The sequence below is a fragment of the Schistosoma mansoni genome, chromosome W, assembly GCF_000237925.1.
Source record: "Schistosoma mansoni strain Puerto Rico chromosome W, complete genome".
Lineage (NCBI taxonomy): Eukaryota > Metazoa > Platyhelminthes > Trematoda > Strigeidida > Schistosomatidae > Schistosoma > Schistosoma mansoni.
The window spans coordinates 12,917,487-12,936,678 of record NC_031502.1 but is presented as its reverse complement, the minus strand read 5'-3'; the positions used below and the strand labels follow the sequence as shown (position 1 = coordinate 12,936,678).

The following is a 19,192-nucleotide window of genomic DNA, read 5'->3' as shown; positions in this document are numbered from 1 at the left end:
ACTCATCTTTTATATCGTCTGAGCTGCAGTCAGTGGGAGAGTAGTCAGAGACGACGAAGAGGCAACGACGAGTTTCCTTATCTTTCCGAGTCCTTCCTGATCCGTTTAGTCGGACAGCGCATAGACGACTGTCTACTGGGATCCAGTCTAAAAGAGCTAGTTCTACCCTAGGACTTAATGCTATACCTACTCCAGCGAGGTCACGGGAAGCAGCATCAGGGCTTCCAGATACACGAAGCGTGAATCGAGATGGTTCTTTATTTTGATTGTGTGCGGTCAAATGAATGACACTACTCGGATCTTGTATGCGCGTTTCGGAGACGCAGAACACATCGATGGTCTAAAGTCCTAGCTAAGGAAGCCTGTTGTCCTATTTGGCACAATGTTCGGACATTAAAAGTTCCTACATGTAGTTTAGAGCGTGGTTTCAGGAGACCAGGAATAAAGTTCCATGTACTCGAATCGTTTGCCCTAGCGGTGAGAGGTGATAAAGGGATATGTGAAGGGTTAATCGTGGAGATAAGAGAGTTACTAGGTGTAGGAAGGATTTGAAAGTGACCAACTTGGTGTCGTGTGCTGTTACGGGTATGAGGGGTGATATCACTTTCCGGCTGCCCACACCGTGGAAGGGTATTTCTTGAGGGACCTGAAAAAGAAGTTGGATTAGTGTTGGTCTTAACGACCTGAGAGTGTGACCACAGAGCCCAAGGGACAACTGCCTCAGGCTGGTCACGCACGGTCTTTTTGTGGGAGGTTTTTGACGTGTTAGCTCCGTTCTTCAAAGGACCTTACCGCCGGAGACGGGAATCCGTGAGGTCAGGTAAGGCGTGACATTTTTAGGGTCGACCTTTTCTAACCCCTTCTTTCCTTGTGAGAAGGCAGCATCGCTGCAGCTGCTGGTTGTCCGAGAGAAACACTTACTGCTGTCACACCTCTGTACAGTCGGCAGTACGACTTCGCCTTCGGACCTTGGGATTGCTGCTTTTAGTCTTACCGCTCTTCAACCGACCTGTTTGGCATGGTAGGACCTTGAGGGACGATTGTTCCAGCCAGCATAGCTCGATTGGTTCATCACGATAGGCAAGTAAGTAGGAATAGAACTAACTTATTTCAAATAAACTAATCCCATTAATTATTTCAACAATCAATATGAGGGAACGTCTATTGATGATCACCTTCAAAATCCCGATGAGTAAGTAAAGTTTTTTTTCCTGGATGAAAAATGATTTTCTCAGTCACGTTTGTAACTAAAGAGGATGCATTAGAACAGTCACTACATTATCTAATTGTTGTGTTAATGTAAAATTTTGAAAAATATTTTATATTGACGAATGAGGATGTGTGCGTGAGCTAATAAGAAGTTTCAAGATGTTTGAATATTATTCATTTCGTTAAAGATAACAGAAAGAGCGATAATCTAAATTTTCAGATCTATGAATCAATAAGGAAATGTGGATTAACACATTTTCAGTTTATCTCAAGTTTATTAATCAAAAATCGTTTAAGAGCAAAAATAACCATGATGTAATTTGAATGTAATTAATTGATTTAAACTGTTTATCGTGATCATGTGCTGAAATTAAGCCAACTGAGGTAAGTTTTGATCCCTAGCAATGATCGAGTGAACATGGAATGAACTTTATCCCAAACGATGTGGGAAGAGATGAAAAAAGTGGTTGTTAAAACAATACAACAAAATCACTGCATCGAGTTTTAGACAACAGTATTCAAAGATTTAACATAATGAAATGAAAGCGACAATGTGGATGGAAACCAACTTACAATGTTTGAAATATTTGGAGAAACGGAAGCAGCTTCCTGCATATTTACCAATAGTAAAGTTAGAAATCGAACCAAACGACCTGTTGGTATCGTTGACATGGATCCAGCAAATCGGATTTTAGCTGAATCGGAGCATAACGACATGATTTCTTGTTTAGTAAGACGAGCTGAATCGGGCAAAGTAGATGAAACACTAATGTGTGCACAGGACTCATCACTATCCTCTTGATCGGAGGAACTCCTTTTGTACACAGTACCAAGTTTGCTTTGAACAACAGCTGCTAACTGGAGCAGATCAAGTTCTTCAACACGTCGTAAAATTTTGCTAAGACGGTTTGTAAATTGATGGAGAACAGTTGGTGTAGAACAATCTGATTGACGAGAGTGTTCGAATTCATGTTCATCAGACAAAATAGTAGCTACATCATCAGTGATGGAAGATAACGAAGACGGTGAGAAGGAACCTAATTCGTTTGCTTTCGAAGCATCAAGATCTGTGGAACCAGAACAAGATTTGATTTCCGAAGAATCAGAATCAGAATTGGCATCTAGGTTGGTATCATGTCGACGGCAGTTGACGTCAGAGGAATCTTCATCATTATCTTCCATAGCAGAGCTGTGGGTATAGGCTATTGTACTTGGCGTACGACACCTATGACGAGAACCGCATGCAGTATCTATTCCTGAAAACAATCTTGGAGACGAACTTGCTATGCTACTACTGCTGGATTCACTCATTTCAGAAATTTTGTGTTCACTTTGATTCGATGGTACTTTGTGACCATCCATTACTTGGGTTGGACGAATATCGTATTGTTTACATAAATGAGAATTCATTGTTTCGGGTTTCGTGTTAGAAATCTTATCTATAACACTATAACTCGGCTCAGACGAACAGATGTTTGAGTTTGAGGAAACATCAACAGTGAAATGATCGAAAGACAGATCAGTAAGAGACACGACAGGATTCTTGGTTGTTTTTGTATTCAAATACGTAGGATGTGGAGGACACGGTTGTGGTGAAAGCATATCTTTTATACTACATTCTGTAGAATAAAATATAGATAAGGGGAAACCACTTTCATTAACAATAATTCATATTGTTGTGAATATTAGTCTTTGTGATGTATTAAATAAGACAACAAAACAAACAATGGAAAATATGTACAGTATTTCGATTTATCATATAGTCATTAGTAAGAATGACGTACATTTTCTCGGTAAATTATTTTTTTTATTAATTAGATAAATGGATTAAAAAATTACGAATCACAAGAGAATCTGTGGGTAAACGAACATATTAACTCCACTTATCTAAGGGATAGTTCATATGTAAAGTATATTTACCAAAAGTTTATAAAGAATAGATTAACTAGGTACGGTACAAATAAACAACTGATTACCTACTGCAATTTAAACGGGGGATTGGCCAAGACATATAAACTGAACCAGAATAAAAAATGATTAAAAACACCACGTAAAAAACAAACCAGTGCAATTATTTCAAACAATCAACGAAAGGAATAACTGGTGAGAACATGAAACAAACCAAACATGAGGCTTAGAAGACTTGTTACTGGATGATAGCGATTTATTACTATTAGTACTAATTATTATTATGAACAGGAATGAAATAATACCAAGTACATAGCAAGGACTGAAAGGATTCGTGGAATCCTCCAAATAATCAACAGCGAATGTCAGATCTGAAATACGAATAAACAATTGTTTACAAGATGTATTTTCTCGACCCTACAATTTTTTCGCAAACTAATAACGACTTGTAACATTGAGAGAGTGTAGTCTAATTTCATCAAGTCTCTACATCAATAAGCTAAACAATGTTAAGGTAAACGGAATTTTTCGTAATAGCTTTTCAGTTTTGCTAGATGGCAAACAAGTGGTATTTTCACTTTCATCAAAAGCTTAAGAATGTTCGTCTACGCTTCATGAATGTGTGAAAAGTCCCAAAGCTTAAGTTAACAGCTTTGCTACTTATTATCGTTACTTGTTGTTTTTTTACATTTAAATTTTTCTATTTAATTCGAGTCACCTTGAATTTTTACATTAACAATCAATCGCTTAAGCCAAATTAGGTGGGGCGAGGTCCGAAATCACGACTTAATATGGATATTTTCACACTTGAGAAAATTTGAGAAAATCATGATGCAGTAATGGAAATCCAAGTATCTAGATCACATAAGTAATGGAATTGCGATCCAGAAACTGCACTTATATATTGATTTTCACTTGTCAACAATTACTGTTATTCAAGTCACACGAACAAAAGCGAAAAATTATCGAATACTATTATTCCAAGCCATTGGCATATATTTGTTTCATAAATCACCTGTCAATAGAATTTGTATTTTAATCTGAGTCTACAAGATAAATAAATTAGAAATAATTCAGTTATATTTCTTTGAAAGATTTACTTTATATACCTTGTATAAATATTAACGTAAACAGGGGATAAAGTGCATATTAGAAAGTCTTTAGTCCATACATATGTCTAATAGATTTAATTTTATCCTTTTCCGTGCTTTTAATCTGTCATGTTCTTTGATTCGCAAGATCGTTTGCTACATATTTACATTATTATTCATTTTCCAACACAGTATAAAGTATTTCGCGAACATCCTTATTCTTTTCTGTTTAAAAGTGTCTGTGGTATTAATTGGAGGACTGTTCCTATTCAGCTCGAAAATCTTTTCTAGTATGGATAAATTCGAACTTCTGAAACTTATATTATGGGCTACACGTCTAACTGATTCTGTATGAAAATCAAATGCACTTTACAACAAAGACTTTAGGTATATTTTTTAGTTACAATGTTCAAAAATTCCACTATTTTTTTTATAATGGATTCCTTCTCCCTCTATTCTAATGGATATCTAAACCTGGTTTTTGTTAAAGTACTGGGAATGAGAAGTAAAGCATGAACAAGAGTAATTTTAAACCAAAAGCGTCCGCTTAGTCAAAACAGCGAGACATTAACGGCAAGTAGAAGCTGCTTTTTTGACTAGTATTGTCAGTAATAACGGTTAGGCTAAAGAAGGAAATACTAATCGGCACAAAAGCCATACACGTCAGCAATATTATCAAAACAATATACAAAAATTAAATTGGATGATATCCACTTACATGATAATTTAGATATGACAAACCAAAAGGGCAACGTTTATAGTTTATCAAAGGAGTCAGTCAGTCAGCTACAACGTAGGACCAGGCACACATGCATCGGTCCAAGTTGCCATATTATCAAAGGAGTAGAAACATATTATGGAAAAAGCTCAAGTGAAAAAAGGATGAGTGATATTTCGAATCGACTTATGATCAGAGATAATATAAACGTAACATATAAAGCAATCTAGGAAAGTTTTATAGTTTTTGCTAGACCGTTTTTTAGTTGGCTTATTGTAAAACAGACATCGAAATATTATTTCACGTTTCATTTAATTGTGGTCTTAAACAAGTAGTTGAGCCAATATGAACGCTTTGAAAAATTGTAGCCCGTCAAAGTAAACAGTTGCAAATATACTTTACTTAAAAACTTTTAATGATTGAGTCTCAAACTAATTAAAGATGCTAGGATTTTTTTAAATTATCGAATGAATTTTTCACAGACACCAATCGAACTTTAACCGCCATGTTACTTACCAACGTGATCCTGACATTTAGCACTTTCCAACACATCAACAGACAACGGTTTATGAAGTAAACTAGAAGAGCAGAGATTCAAAGGTAAGAGAGGTGGTAAATGTAGAGATGAATTATTTGATCGAGCGCAAGATCCATGAATTGAACGAGATCTGAAAGACTAAAACATATTCACAAAAAACAATAATCGAAAACCTGAAAGATAAAAGTTAATGAAATTGCAATTGAAAATATGCAAAAATAAGAATGTCTGAGATTAGAAAATGACAGAATAATAATGCGATTGAGTATCAATTTGTGTACACGATAATCAGCTCCACAGTGAAGAGAGGTATGCTGCGAGAAAAAAATGATCAGAACGACGCTTAACTGCGTTAGCTAACGTTCCCAACTGTTGTAGCTCTATAGAAAACTACAATGAAGGGGTTAGAAAAGGTCGACCCTAAAAATGTCACGCCTTACCTGACCTCACGGATTCCCGTCTCCGGCGGTAAGGTCCTTTGAAGAACGGAGCTAACACGTCAAAAACCTCCCACAAAAAGACCGTGCGTGACCAGCCTGAGGCAGTTGTCCCTTGGGCTCTGTGGTCACACTCTCAGGTCGTTAAGACCAACACTAATCCAACTTCTTTTTCAGGTCCCTCAAGAAATACCCTTCCACGGTGTGGGCAGCCGGAAAGTGATATCACCCCTCATACCCGTAACAGCACACGACACCAAGTTGGTCACTTTCAAATCCTTCCTACACCTAGTAACTCTCTTATCTCCACGATTAACCCTTCACATATCCCTTTATCACCTCTCACCGCTAGGGCAAACGATTCGAGTACATGGAACTTTATTCCTGGTCTCCTGAAACCACGCTCTAAACTACATGTAGGAACTTTTAATGTCCGAACATTGTGCCAAATAGGACAACAGGCTTCCTTAGCTAGGACTTTAGACCATCGATGTGTTCTGCGTCTCCGAAACGCGCATACAAGATCCGAGTAGTGTCATTCATTTGACCGCACACAATCAAAATAAAGAACCATCTCGATTCACGCTTCGTGTATCTGGAAGCCCTGATGCTGCTTCCCGTGACCTCGCTGGAGTAGGTATAGCATTAAGTCCTAGGGTAGAACTAGCTCTTTTAGACTGGATCCCAGTAGACAGTCGTCTATGCGCTGTCCGACTAAACGGATCAGGAAGGACTCGGAAAGATAAGGAAACTCGTCGTTGCCTCTTCGTCGTCTCTGACTACTCTCCCACTGACTGCAGCTCAGACGATATAAAAGATGAGTTCTACAGGAAACTGTCTGACCTTCTCCGAAAAGCTAGACGCTCTGATGTAGTAATAGTGGCTCAAGTAGGTAAACTAAGTGAAAGGGAAAGACACCTGGGTGGATCTTATGGTGTTGTAGCTCAAAGAACATATAATGGCGACCGTCTGTTGCAGCTGTGCTCAGATAACCGCCTATTTCTTGCAAATACTAACTTTAAGCATAAGGAAAAACATTTTTTGACATGGTGACCCCCGAATTCTTCCCAACGTTGGACCCAATTAAATTACATCGCTATCAGCCATCGATTGAGGGGCTCGATAGAAGACTGTCGCTCATTCTGGAGCACATGTTTACACTCAGATCATGCTCTAGTGCGAGCACGTATTTGTCTGCGTCTTACTGGACGTAGGAAAGACACTGCAGGGAAGCCTCTAAGGGTTTTACTTAATGATCGGCAAGCTAAGAATATATTTTAGGAACAACTGGAAAAGAAGTTAGGCAGCCATGTAAGTAGTGCCCACCCCGAGGCAGCGTGGAATGACATCCGAGAAGCTTTGGAAACAGCAGTGATATCCGCTAGTAAGGTAAACCATAAGGTCAGGGAGAAACAATGGATCTCGGCAGCATCTACTGCACTGATAGATGCTCGAAAACTCATCCCAACTGGCTCTGAACATTACGAAGAGCGGAGTCAGCTTAAGCTCAGGCTAATAAGAAGCCTACACAATGATCGCGAACAGTGGTGGGTAGGGAAAGCAAGAGAGATGGAAAAGGCAGCAGCAATAGTTAACAGCAGACAGCTATTCAGACTTGTTAAAGAAACCGGTATTAGGAACCCAAGTAACAGGGAAACTATCTCAGATAAAGATGGGCATATTATTCATTCTCATTCCAGGAGATTGGATCAATGGGCAGAACACTTTAGGGATCAGTTCAACTGACCTTCAGCCACATTTCGGTTTCCCACGATCCCCAGTCGACCTGAATGGCAAGTTAATGTAAATCCTCCAACTCTTTACGATGTTGAAAAAGCTATAGGAAATCTGAAGCGAGGGAGAGCAGCAGGCCCTGACAGGTTTACTCCTGAGTTTTTAAGGATGGTGGTCCAGTACTAGCAACGAGATTGACTGATGTCTTAGGTAGAATCTGGGAACTGGACGTGATTCCATCTGACTGGTCCCAATCACTGATTGTGCCAGTCTATAAGAAAGGACAAAAGTCCTCTTGTGACAATCACAGAGGAATCAGTTTGACTAATATAGTGTCTAAAATATTAGCTTCAATAATACTTGGACGCCTAACCAAAGCTCGTGAAGAGCAGACTAGAGAAAACCAGGCTGATTTCCGACCTGGACGTGGTTGTATAGACCAGATATTCACTCTATGTCAGGTCCTAGAACATAGACACATATTCAGATGCCCCACAATCGTAGTATTCCTCGACCTTAAGGCGGCATTTGACTCCGTTGATCGTGAGGTTGAATGGCAGTGTTTGTCACTAGAAGGGGTACCAAAGAAGTACATTAACCTCATAAAGGCTCTCTACTCGAACACAACTGGTCGAGTTAGAGCCTATGGCGAACTGTCATCAGAATTGATTACCTCACGTGGTGTTCGTCAGGGCTGTCCACTCTCCTCATTCTTGTTTAACTTTGTCATCGAGATGCTTTTAGAGATAACACTTTCATCATCTAAATCTCCAGGAGTTGAACTTTTACCGGGAGACTCACTTGTTGACTTAGAATACGCCGACGACATAGTTTTATTTGGTGAAGACGCTGACAAAATGCAGAGTCTTCTGACCACTATAAGCAACTATGCAGGCATGTTCGGAATGCGATTCTCTCCCTCGAAGTGCAAAATGTTACTTCAGGATTGGGTTGCATCGACACCTGAACTAATGATAGGGAGTGAAGTAGTTGAGCGTGTTGACTGCTTCACTTATCTTGGCAGTTTCATCAGCCCTTGTGATCTGGTATGTGACGAAATCTCAACACGGATACAGAATGCTCGTCTAGCTTTCGAAGGTCTACGTTGTGACTGATCGACTGACTAAAATCAGCACCAATTACTTAGTAAAATGCTAAGAAATTTTTAAGCGAATATATTTAAAATGTTGGTGTCAAAACAGCTGTAGGGAAATGTAGATAAATAAGAAAAAACGTAAACTGGCAAATAATGAAACATATTTATTATCACGATATTTTCTTTAATTCATGAATGATAAACAATCATATTATCAGCATAATAAAGAAAAATAAGGTTGAAAACTCGAAACGATCAATTATGCTATCCATTTTTTACAAAGATTTTCACTTTCCCATTCCCAATATTGAAGATAGAAATTTGCACAGTCTCCATTTGTATGTATGTAACCCGAGAGGATGAATCCATGTTGATAACACATACGAATTTTTATCAAGTCTTTGCAACTTTAAATAATATCGAGATATCTGTTTGAAGAGCCCATATGGTAATAGAGGATGACTAAATGCAGTCCTCAATATCTACAACACGTGATTACAAAACCTTAGAAAGAAAAATATCTACCATCAACGTTGAAGGGATAGTGGATACCATGGCACAATGGTTTAATGGATAACGTGATGCTGTTTGAATCGATGGGTATAGGATTAGAATTTTTGTGAATTTCAACAGATGTGAAAACATCAGACTGATGAGTGCAAAACAAAACGCACATCCTGGGTCCCACTCCCAGCCACAACGCCAACCGATCACGATAGGTAGAATTACAATACGTGTCTTATAATAACACCAGCACACTGAAGCTCGTGTTATTTTACCTTTAGATTTTTAGTTACGAACAAACAATATAAAAAGCGACTTTGGCAAATATCTCGAGAATATTCAGTAGATGGTTTCCACAGAGGATTAATATCAAACTTGATTTAGGTGAGAAGCAATATCCCTTAATGTCTTCTAAAGAAATCACTGTCTGATACCTTAAATCACACTATATTCGGGTATTCTTCACCAGATTTCATAATAAAACATCAACGATACAAAGATGCAAACAGATGCAAACAAAGTCATGTTTTAAATTAACTAATTAAATATTTATACTTCTCGCTATCCAGTGAACATCAGGATGAAAAACTACTAGTAGTTAGTGAATCAATGGTCATCCACCAAACAAACATATGAGCCACCTCTTCTATAAAACATATTTTGGAGAAATACCCTCCTTACCCCGAAACAATCCCCCGAATCATTACATATCTATTTCGCACAGCGACCAATGCACAACAACATTGTACAAACAATGTTGAAATTCGACAGTATGATTGTACTGAAAATTATTGCTCCATATGTGTTATCATTTCGCACGTGCAACTGATTTGCCAGGTATAAATTTGTATAAAGTGAGAGAATTAGTCATATTGAACTTGATTAATCCTCTTATAGATGTGTAAAAATTTTCTTGTGTAACCAATACTGAGATGTCCTTAAAATCTAAGCAACTTTATAGAAAGCAAGACGTATTTTATATATGTCGCCTTAATAGCTTCTAAGCAAAGCATTAATTTGCGGCAAAAGCAGATGAAAAAGGGGGACAAAAGCTTCCAGAATGAAGGATATCAGTATCAGATCAACGTGTCACTTCATTACAAACCACCGAATAAGGAATAAGAAATTAAGCAGCTCAGTAGTTTGATATATTATAACACATGGTCCGAAATAGTAAATAAATGAGATCGTTTTGACGCTTCATGCTGTTTTTCATAAACAGTAAGATACATGTTTGATATGAAACCTATTTAAGCTGTCTTTATTGTTGCTATCATGATATAGTTTCCCCATTTTATCACATCACAACACGCATTTATTTTGTGGTAAAGTCCTCGTTACCCTATTATACCAAATATTTTTCCGTTACAAAAAGTATATGATTGGAGTCCAGGAGAACAAAAAACCAACGATCGATCTTCTTAGAAGACATCAAATAATTCACTACAAAAAGGCAAAGAGGAAAAAACTCATATATGCTAATGCAAATGACCAGTAACCCAGCAAAAATATAGATACGCATTGATGTCTCTTAAAAGCACTCTTTTAAATGAATAAAACTCTTGAGAGATGAATCAATAAAGCAAATGTAAAACAGCTAATCCCTGCTATAAGATAGTGTAAACATGAAGACTATAAAAATTTAACCGTTTAAAGATCTTGAACACACATTTGTCAGTGACTCATACTTGAATAACCTGTGAATCAGTTATACAGAAAGATTTTCAGAGAAAAGTCACTCACAAATAGAATAAGTGTGTAAACGTGTTGATTTGTTTTTGGAAGCAAAGGATCAAGATACGGAGAGAATTTGTGATTAAATATTTTGGTCGTTAGATGTTTCAGGAAGATTATCTGAAAATTAATTTAGAAATGGGTCATGCAATAAGTGTGCAGCGAAGCCCATTTTCTAACAAATTGTGTGGCCGTGACCTTACTGAGCGCTAGACTCATAATAAGAGCAGTCAATACAGTGAAAGGATTTACTCTTGTTGGATATAAAAATAAATGATGGGCTTAACTCATTATACTAAAAGAATGCTAAATAAACATACTTGCACGGTGACTGGATCTCGGTAATTACTCGTCAACGACGACTTTGTATCTTTCAATTTTGATTTAGCATGAGATTGCTTTACATCTGAAAAGTCAGAGTCCTGATCATTTACCTGAGTGGACAAAGAGATCAAAGCAACGTCATTGTTAGGACTCTTCACGTTACACGGAACAAACGGTCTCGATGATCTGTCGTATACAGTCGTGTCGTGTGAATGGCAGTTGCTAGTTGAGTCGATTTTCTGATATGATAAAACAGGAGGGCTAGGCTGCAATGTGTTAATAGGTGGGACACTACTTATGGATGGTGAATGAGACTGAACAGATGATAAAATTGTGCTGGTAGGAGACAGAGAACAATCACTGTCAGTTGAATGGATTAGTTTGGTACAGTCATTTACAGCTGCACTAATGCTACCTTCTTTTCCTTGGCTCTCACGTTCTGTTTTGAATGTTGTGCGTTGAGTACCTTTCTTATTTTCACGTTTTAGAAAACTGGCTGACTTATGCATTCTAACAGGTGAAGTGACTTTGAGATGACTCTGTCCTGGAGACGGTGTAGATAGAGGGGAAACTTCACAGGAACTCCTGAGCGTATCCTTATTTGGTGATGCTTTAAAAACCTTAGATTCCATTTCGCGCTGTTGTCGACGCCGCTTGACACGTTCTACAAGAGCCTCTGTAAAACCACCATACTGGTTGCATACATCCGAGAAGTTTAAGTTTGAAATATCCTTTTTTGAAATAGTAGTCTGAACCGAAGCTTCTGATATAGCAAACGTAGTTCCAGGATCCCGATAGGTAGCCGGGTTTAGAGGTGAATAGCGGACTTCGCAAAGATCCACATTTTTTTGTTCCAAACCAGGATTTGCGTGATCTAAGACACTCCACCTCTTAAGTTCTTCAAGTTCAGTTCGTCTACGGCGACCTGAAAGTTGAAAAGAGTGAAAGCAATTTACGTACTTTTGGGAACAGTCAATCAAAAGAAAACCATAGCAATTCTACATTACATTAATAACAAAAGTAATCAAAAAATAGAACATGACTTCACTTTCATGATTCTGATTTAAGAAACTATAATATGACTACAATGTTTCAAGCTAAACTGACTAATTTCCTCGGCTCGCAGTTATTAAGTTAGATATTTGGATCTATCGAGCGGATATTTACGTATCATTCAGTAAAATAGTGTTCTATGCAGATGAGTCCTAGCAAAACAGTGATAGAATATTACTAGTCTCACTAATTGTATGTACATCCCTAAGAAAATCACGAAGGCTGACATACAGAAAGTTCGGGGAATAGTTTTGGTAATTATATATATATATATATTTGTGAAACTAAAATAGGAACTTAAATCGAAAGAGACTATATTATTACCAAAACACCGAAATATGTTTTACCTCCACCTCTGTGCTTTCCAGATGAAAAACGACCACGACCATTTCGTTTTGGCTTTGAATAAGTTGTTGGGTCGTTACCAGAAAAGCCGATGGTTTTCGACGAACTTGAATTTCGAACAGTCAATCCTAACGGACTGACAGAACTTATGTTAATGCAATCGATACCCGGGGACAAAACTGGTCTCGGAGACACTGAGTTTGCAAAAGTTACAGGAATATCTTCATTTGAAAATACAGATGGATGTGCGGAACTAATTCGCTGATTATTACAACGGGGTAGGTACGCAGCCAGTCCATGAGGAGCACAATTCACCTGTTCTTCCAAGGCACTACAAGTAGACAAGTTCGTAGTTAGATTTTCATCAAGTGAGTCAAATAATCTCGTAGGTGACGGCGTATTAACCTTGGATACTGAGAGAGATACTGCCACTGCTGACGCAGATACAGTCACAGCAGAGGTAGAATTGTGAAACGGGACAGGGATGTTTTTACCTGAAGTGGTTGGGTATGAGTTATTTGAAAGCATAGACAAAGGACTACGAGGAAGACTCCCCACTGATTCATTATCAGCACAGATACATAACTTCTCCTTGACGGCTGCTGATGTAGATGAAATGCAAGGCGTCTGAGAAGTACATCCAGTGGGGTTAGATTTATTTGGTACTGTAGGAACAGACACAACTGGTGATTCCGAAAGTTTTGGTGCATCGACCCAGTCGTCAAAAAGGCCACCACCTTCGTTATCCACTCCTTTGTCGGGCTCGCATGTAGGCTGGTAAGTGTGAAAGAGAGCCACAGAATGAAAGATTTGGGACAACGCTGGATCGGGGATTCGCCGAGTTTGAGCTGAGTTCGTATCATAACCCGACGATTCAAAGGTAAGATCATTAATTTTAGGAGACGGGGAGTGTTCTGTACACAATTGATCAGCCTTGCACGGAGAGTGAGAAGTATGTAAAGTCGACGGGTCTTCCATTCTTGATGCATCTTCAATCAAAACATTCGCTGATGAATTTGACAGTGTGCAACTAGTCTGGTCTGTTATGGGATTTATTGTAGAGCATAAAGAGATCAAACCCGTAGAATTGATTAGTTTCGATGAGTTCTCAGCTATTTCAGTGTAATCTTCTGATTTCTTTGATTTATTCAAACAAGATGGGTTGTTCTGGGATTCAGTAGTAGAATCAAGTGTTTGGCTTGCTGAACTATCATAAAGATTTAGAGAATCGAGAGTGTGAGTAGCTATTTTTACAAGGCATGCTCCAGTTTTATCCAGAGAATTTCCCTATTAGAAACAACATAGAAGCATGAAAACCAAAAATAGAATAAAGGCCAATATTACTGAAAAACATAAAATTACTCATGTCTATACTAGATATGTGAAAACAACTAGCATTAGTTACCAGAGACCGTCCAATGAAATTAATTGACTAAATCATACCTAGAACATATGCTGGTTAGAACTTTTATTCTTCAATTACAGATCGGTAGTATAAAATGCAAAGGAATGAGTAAAAAAGTTGTGTAATATTACAAGAAGTATACAATGCTGCTTGAAACAAAATTGAGAAACTCGACCACCAGTTTTAGGCTTCAAGATAGAAATCACTTTGTAATTAGTGTTTAAAATTTCAAACGATAGTATATTTGAGGGATGTTAATACTGAATACAAGTAGTAATAAATATTTTAACAGATTGCAAAAGCCAACATATTTTTCATGAATTCCGAATGCCCTAATACGGTCAAGGTTGGGAAGAGTCCGCTCTCCCTCTCGAAACGCTCTCACATGGCCACGCGTATACAGCCACTGACAAGAAAATCTTATTCACTGCCTTCTCGAGACGGGAGTGCTGTTTACGAAATTGAGAGAACGAAAGGCGAATGTACGACGCTTTAACCGGGTCGGTGAATATGGAGGATCTACAAGTGGAGTTGGGAAACCTTGATTCCAAACCAGTGGTGCACATTGGCTCTAGGATCCTGAGGAAACAAATAGCGTATGAACCAATTGTTGGTCACCGGCTACCATGAGACTGTATCTCCTGACGTTGCTCAACTGCCTTGTGGATTAGACCTTTAGGTCAAAGGCTACGGGTGTGGTCACCCAGGGAAACCTCCTGCTTTGGTCTGGAAACCCGGGTAGTATCCCAGCCCACACACAAATCAAGTGACTCGTGTGGAGCATATGTATTCGGTGCCCCTTTGTACTAACATTCGTGTTCAAATAAATAGATAAATAAACTCCAACACTTAGAGGTTGAAAAGGCTATAACTAATCTAAAGTAAAGAGGAGCAGAAGGGCCTAATAAACTAAACCCTGAGAATTATAAGAATGGTGGCCTAGTTTTAGAAGTTACACATTGGCTAGGATCTGAGAACTGGACGTAATCCTATCTGACTGGTCTTGATCGCTGGTCGTCCAAATGTATGAGGAAGGACAAAAATCTCGTGACAATCACAAAGGAATTAGTTCAACTAATATGGCGTCTAAAATATTAGCCTCGATAATACTTTGACGTTTAACCAAAGCTCGTGAAGAGCGAACTCGAGAAAACCAAGCAAGCTTTAGACTTGAAAGTGAATGCATAGACCAAATATTTACCCTTCGGCAGATTGTGAAACATAAACATACTTCTCGACGTCTGAATACAGTTGTATCTCTCTACCTAAGGGCGGCATTCGAATAAGTTGATCATAAGGCTCTGTGGCAGTGTCTGCTATTGAAAGATGTACCAAAGAAGTACTTAAATTCCGTACAGGCTCTTTACTAGAACACTACTTGTCGAGTAAGAGCTTCTGGCGAACAAAGCGGTGTTCGTCAAAATTGTCTGCTTTCTCTATTTTTATCTAACGTTATCACAGACATATTTTTAGAGATAACACTTTCATTATCGGCACTCAAGCATACGTAGCACGTGGCCCATCTCAGTTGATGAAGATGTACAACCTCATCAACTGATTTACCATAATTCCCTAATATTCTGTGTCTAACCTCACTATTACTTACCCAGTGATCCCAGCAGATACGAGCAATATTTCTAAGACATTTGTCATGAAATAATAGTAACTTGCGAGTATCTTTTACCCTTAATGGCCACGTTTCGCAGGCGTAAAGTAAAACAGAACCAACTGTAGCTCAGCAAACTCATCCGTAAATTGATAGGCGGATATCTTGCCTCCATCATAGGTGACGTAAGTTGGCAATAGCTAAATGAGTTTTTTGAACCGGTGCAGAGACTTTTTAAGACACCAACTCATTAGGGATCATCAGACTTCCAAGATAAGTGAAGTTTTCGACGCGTTTGACTACTTCACTCCCTATCCTTAGTTCAGGTGTTGACGCAGGCCAGTTCTCAAGCAACAACTAGCATTCAGAGGGGGAGAAACGCATCCCAAACACCCTGGCATTGTTGCTCAGTGCTAACAAAAGACTCCGCATTTTATCAGTCTTCACCAAACACAAATATGTCATCTGTGTATTCTAAGTCGATAAGTGGACCGCCTGGTACGAGATCAATGCCCGAAAACTCAGATGACGAGAACGTCATCTCCAACAGTAGGTCTATGATGAAGTTAAGCAAAAATGGAGATAGTGGACAACCTTGCCAGACACTACTTGAGGTTGCAAAATCAGATGACAGTACTCCATAGGCTCTGACTCGACTACTAGTGTTCGAGTAAAGAGCCTTCATAAGGTCTATGTACTTCCGAGGTACACCTTTCAATGACAGACACTGCCACAGAACCTCTCGGTCTACAGAGTCAAATGCTGCTTTCAAGTCAAGCACAACTATCATTGTCGGACGCCGATAAGCATGCCTGTGTTCTGAAATCTGACGAATATGGTGAATATGTGGTCGACACAGCCACGATCAGGTCTGAAGCCAGACTGATTTTCTCGTGTTTGCAGTTCATGAGTCTTTGTTAAACGTCCGATAATTAATGAGGTTAATATTTTAAATGCTATATTAGTTAAACTAGTCCTTCCATGGTTATCACAGGATGATTTTGATCCTTTCCTATATATTGGAACAATAAGTGATTGCGATCAGTCAGCTGGGATTACATTCTGTTCCCAGATTTTAGCTAAAACATTAGTCAACCTAATCGCTAAATTTAGACCACCACACTTAAAGACCTCTGGAGCCAATCCATCTAGAGCAGCTGCTCTTCCCCGTCTCAGATTAGCTATAGCCTTTTGAACTTGAATTAGAGTCCGGGGACCTATTTCAATGTTTTATTCAGGCTGTTTGGGAATGGTGAGTAGCTGAGGGCCAGCTGAACTGCTCCTCAAAGTGTTCCGCTCATCGTTCTAAACGTCTGGACTGAGAGCAGATAAGTGTCGTCTCTTTCAGAGATCGTCTCACATTTGACTTCTTAATTCCAGTTTATTCTATTAGTCTGATTTTTACCTCCAATCACTACCTTTCCAATCTCTTTTGCTTTCGTTGTCCGCCACTGCTCACGGTCGTTCCTTATACTTTTGATTAACCTAGACCAGATTTGTATTTGTTTTTTATCGTGTTCAGGGCCTGACGGGATGAATTTACGAGAATCTATCAGCACAGTAGATTTCGTAGAAATCCTTGGTTTTTCGTGACCCTTAGGTTCAAATAACTAATAGATGTCGCTGCTGTTTCCACAGCTATTCGCATATCTTTCTAAGAAACATCCTCGTCACCCTCGTTTTTAAGAACTGCCTATGTGTGACCTCAGCTGTTCCTGGAATCTATTCTATTTGGTCTTCTTAATGGGACTTTTCTGCACCCAGTGAGGCGCAAGCAAATGTGTGCTGTTAACAGGACATAATCAAAGTCTAAACACGTACTCCATAACGATTGGTAGTCTTCTATCGACCCTCTCCAACAATGACTGATGATAATATGGTCTATTTGAGTCCATCGTTGGTTTGGTGCAGGTGGTCGTCATGTTAGAATATGTTTCTCCTTATGCTTAAAATTGGTGCTTGCTAAAAATAAACAATTATCTGAGCAGAGTTGCAACAGACGATCACCATTATCTGTTCACTGAGCCAGAATAATAAAATACCCACCTAAATGTCTTTCTGTGTGGTTTAAGCTACTTACTTCGGCATTAGTCACCTGCCACGAATACTATGTCTGAGAGTTCAGCCTTTTGAAGAAGTAGCTGAATCTTGTACAAATGTTATTTTCCATTTTATGGTAATATATGGTTTGTTTCATTGGTATATAAACTCAGTATGTTTGAAATATAAGGATTCATGCCGCAGAAGCTGTTCTGAGCTTAACTGGCTGGGCTAGGCAGAAAGCAGGATCGACAAGTACTCTAGACTGCTCGTACAGCTCTCCGTGTGTCACTGGTCTGATCGATAATTCGCTGCTCTCTGTATGGCGATCTTATCACGTTATATAATAACAGAGCATTCACTCGGCAACAAGTTACAACAAATAGGAATTGAAGAGGGAGATTGTTCATGAATACAGTGATCTTGAGCGCTGGGAGAGATATGAGGGCAGTTACCGCTTCCCGGTAGCCCACAACGTGTAAAGGTTCTTTGAGACGCATCTGAAAAGGAAATTGGATAGTTGGTCTTAGTGACCTGAGAGCGTGATCGCTGTGCCCAAGGGACAACTGTTTGAAGCCTATGAAACACAACCTTTCTGTGGGTAATTTTCGTGTTAGTTCTGTTCTTGATGAGACTTTAGCGCCGGAGACGGATATCTGTCGGATAGGGCGAGCTGTGCATTTTTAGGGTCGAGCATTTTTAACTCTACAGTTCCTTGTGGGAAGACAGCATCGCTGCTATGATGATTGTCTGAAGGAAACACCTTACTGCCGTCACGCTTCTGTACAGTCAGCTGTACGGCTTCGCCCTTGGACCTTGGGTTCGCTGCTTTTAGTCTTACCACTCTTCAACCTACCTGTCTGGCACGACAGGACCTTGAAGAACGATTGTTCCAGCCAGTATAGCTCGATTGGTTCACCACGATAGGCAAGCCCGACCACCACGTCAAACTATGAGCAACCGTCGGGCATACTATCCCATAGAACTTGTATTTTCTATAAATAGATGATAGTATGACCATATATCGAGATACATGACATGAACCTGTGTAATATCATGAGGATCAAGTGAGTACTCACATTATATACTCCCCGGTATTCTATTAATCAAAAAAACTATAGTGTTTTCAATGATCACATGAATTTAATGACTACTTAAGATGGTTGGCTGCTTGAGTGCAGACTCATGATTCTGAAGAGAGGTGATATTATCTGAATGTCTAAGAACAGAATCAATTATTGAAGCAATAAATTCCTAGTCATTTATTCTAGAGCTTCATAGTGTCAGGAATGGCGGAAGTATCTACTGGTGACTAGAGAGGAAGTTATTAGAATTATAGATAACACTACAACTCATAAAAATACACAAACTGATCGCAAACGCAGCAAACCCGCTGCAAAAAGTAACGTGGATGACTTGATGTCTTACAGCGAGCAAAATTTTGCTGTTT

General features: G+C 39.0%; 1 protein-coding gene across 1 annotated transcript in view; it reads right to left on the bottom strand.

The window, feature by feature from the left end:
• Smp_167860 (nipped-B-like protein (delangin) (scc2 homolog)) overlaps positions 1–13,669 on the bottom strand; it is a gene marked incomplete at both ends in the record, with an annotated part of 51,603 nt that extends 37,934 nt beyond the window's left edge. The window contains 3 exons of the mRNA XM_018788594.1: positions 5,443–5,602; positions 11,290–12,218; positions 12,694–13,669. Coding sequence (XP_018654121.1) covers positions 5,443–5,602; positions 11,290–12,218; positions 12,694–13,669 — 2,065 coding nt within the window. The remainder of the gene's footprint in view (positions 1–5,442; positions 5,603–11,289; positions 12,219–12,693) is intronic.
• Between the last annotated feature and the right edge of the window lie 5,523 nt (positions 13,670–19,192).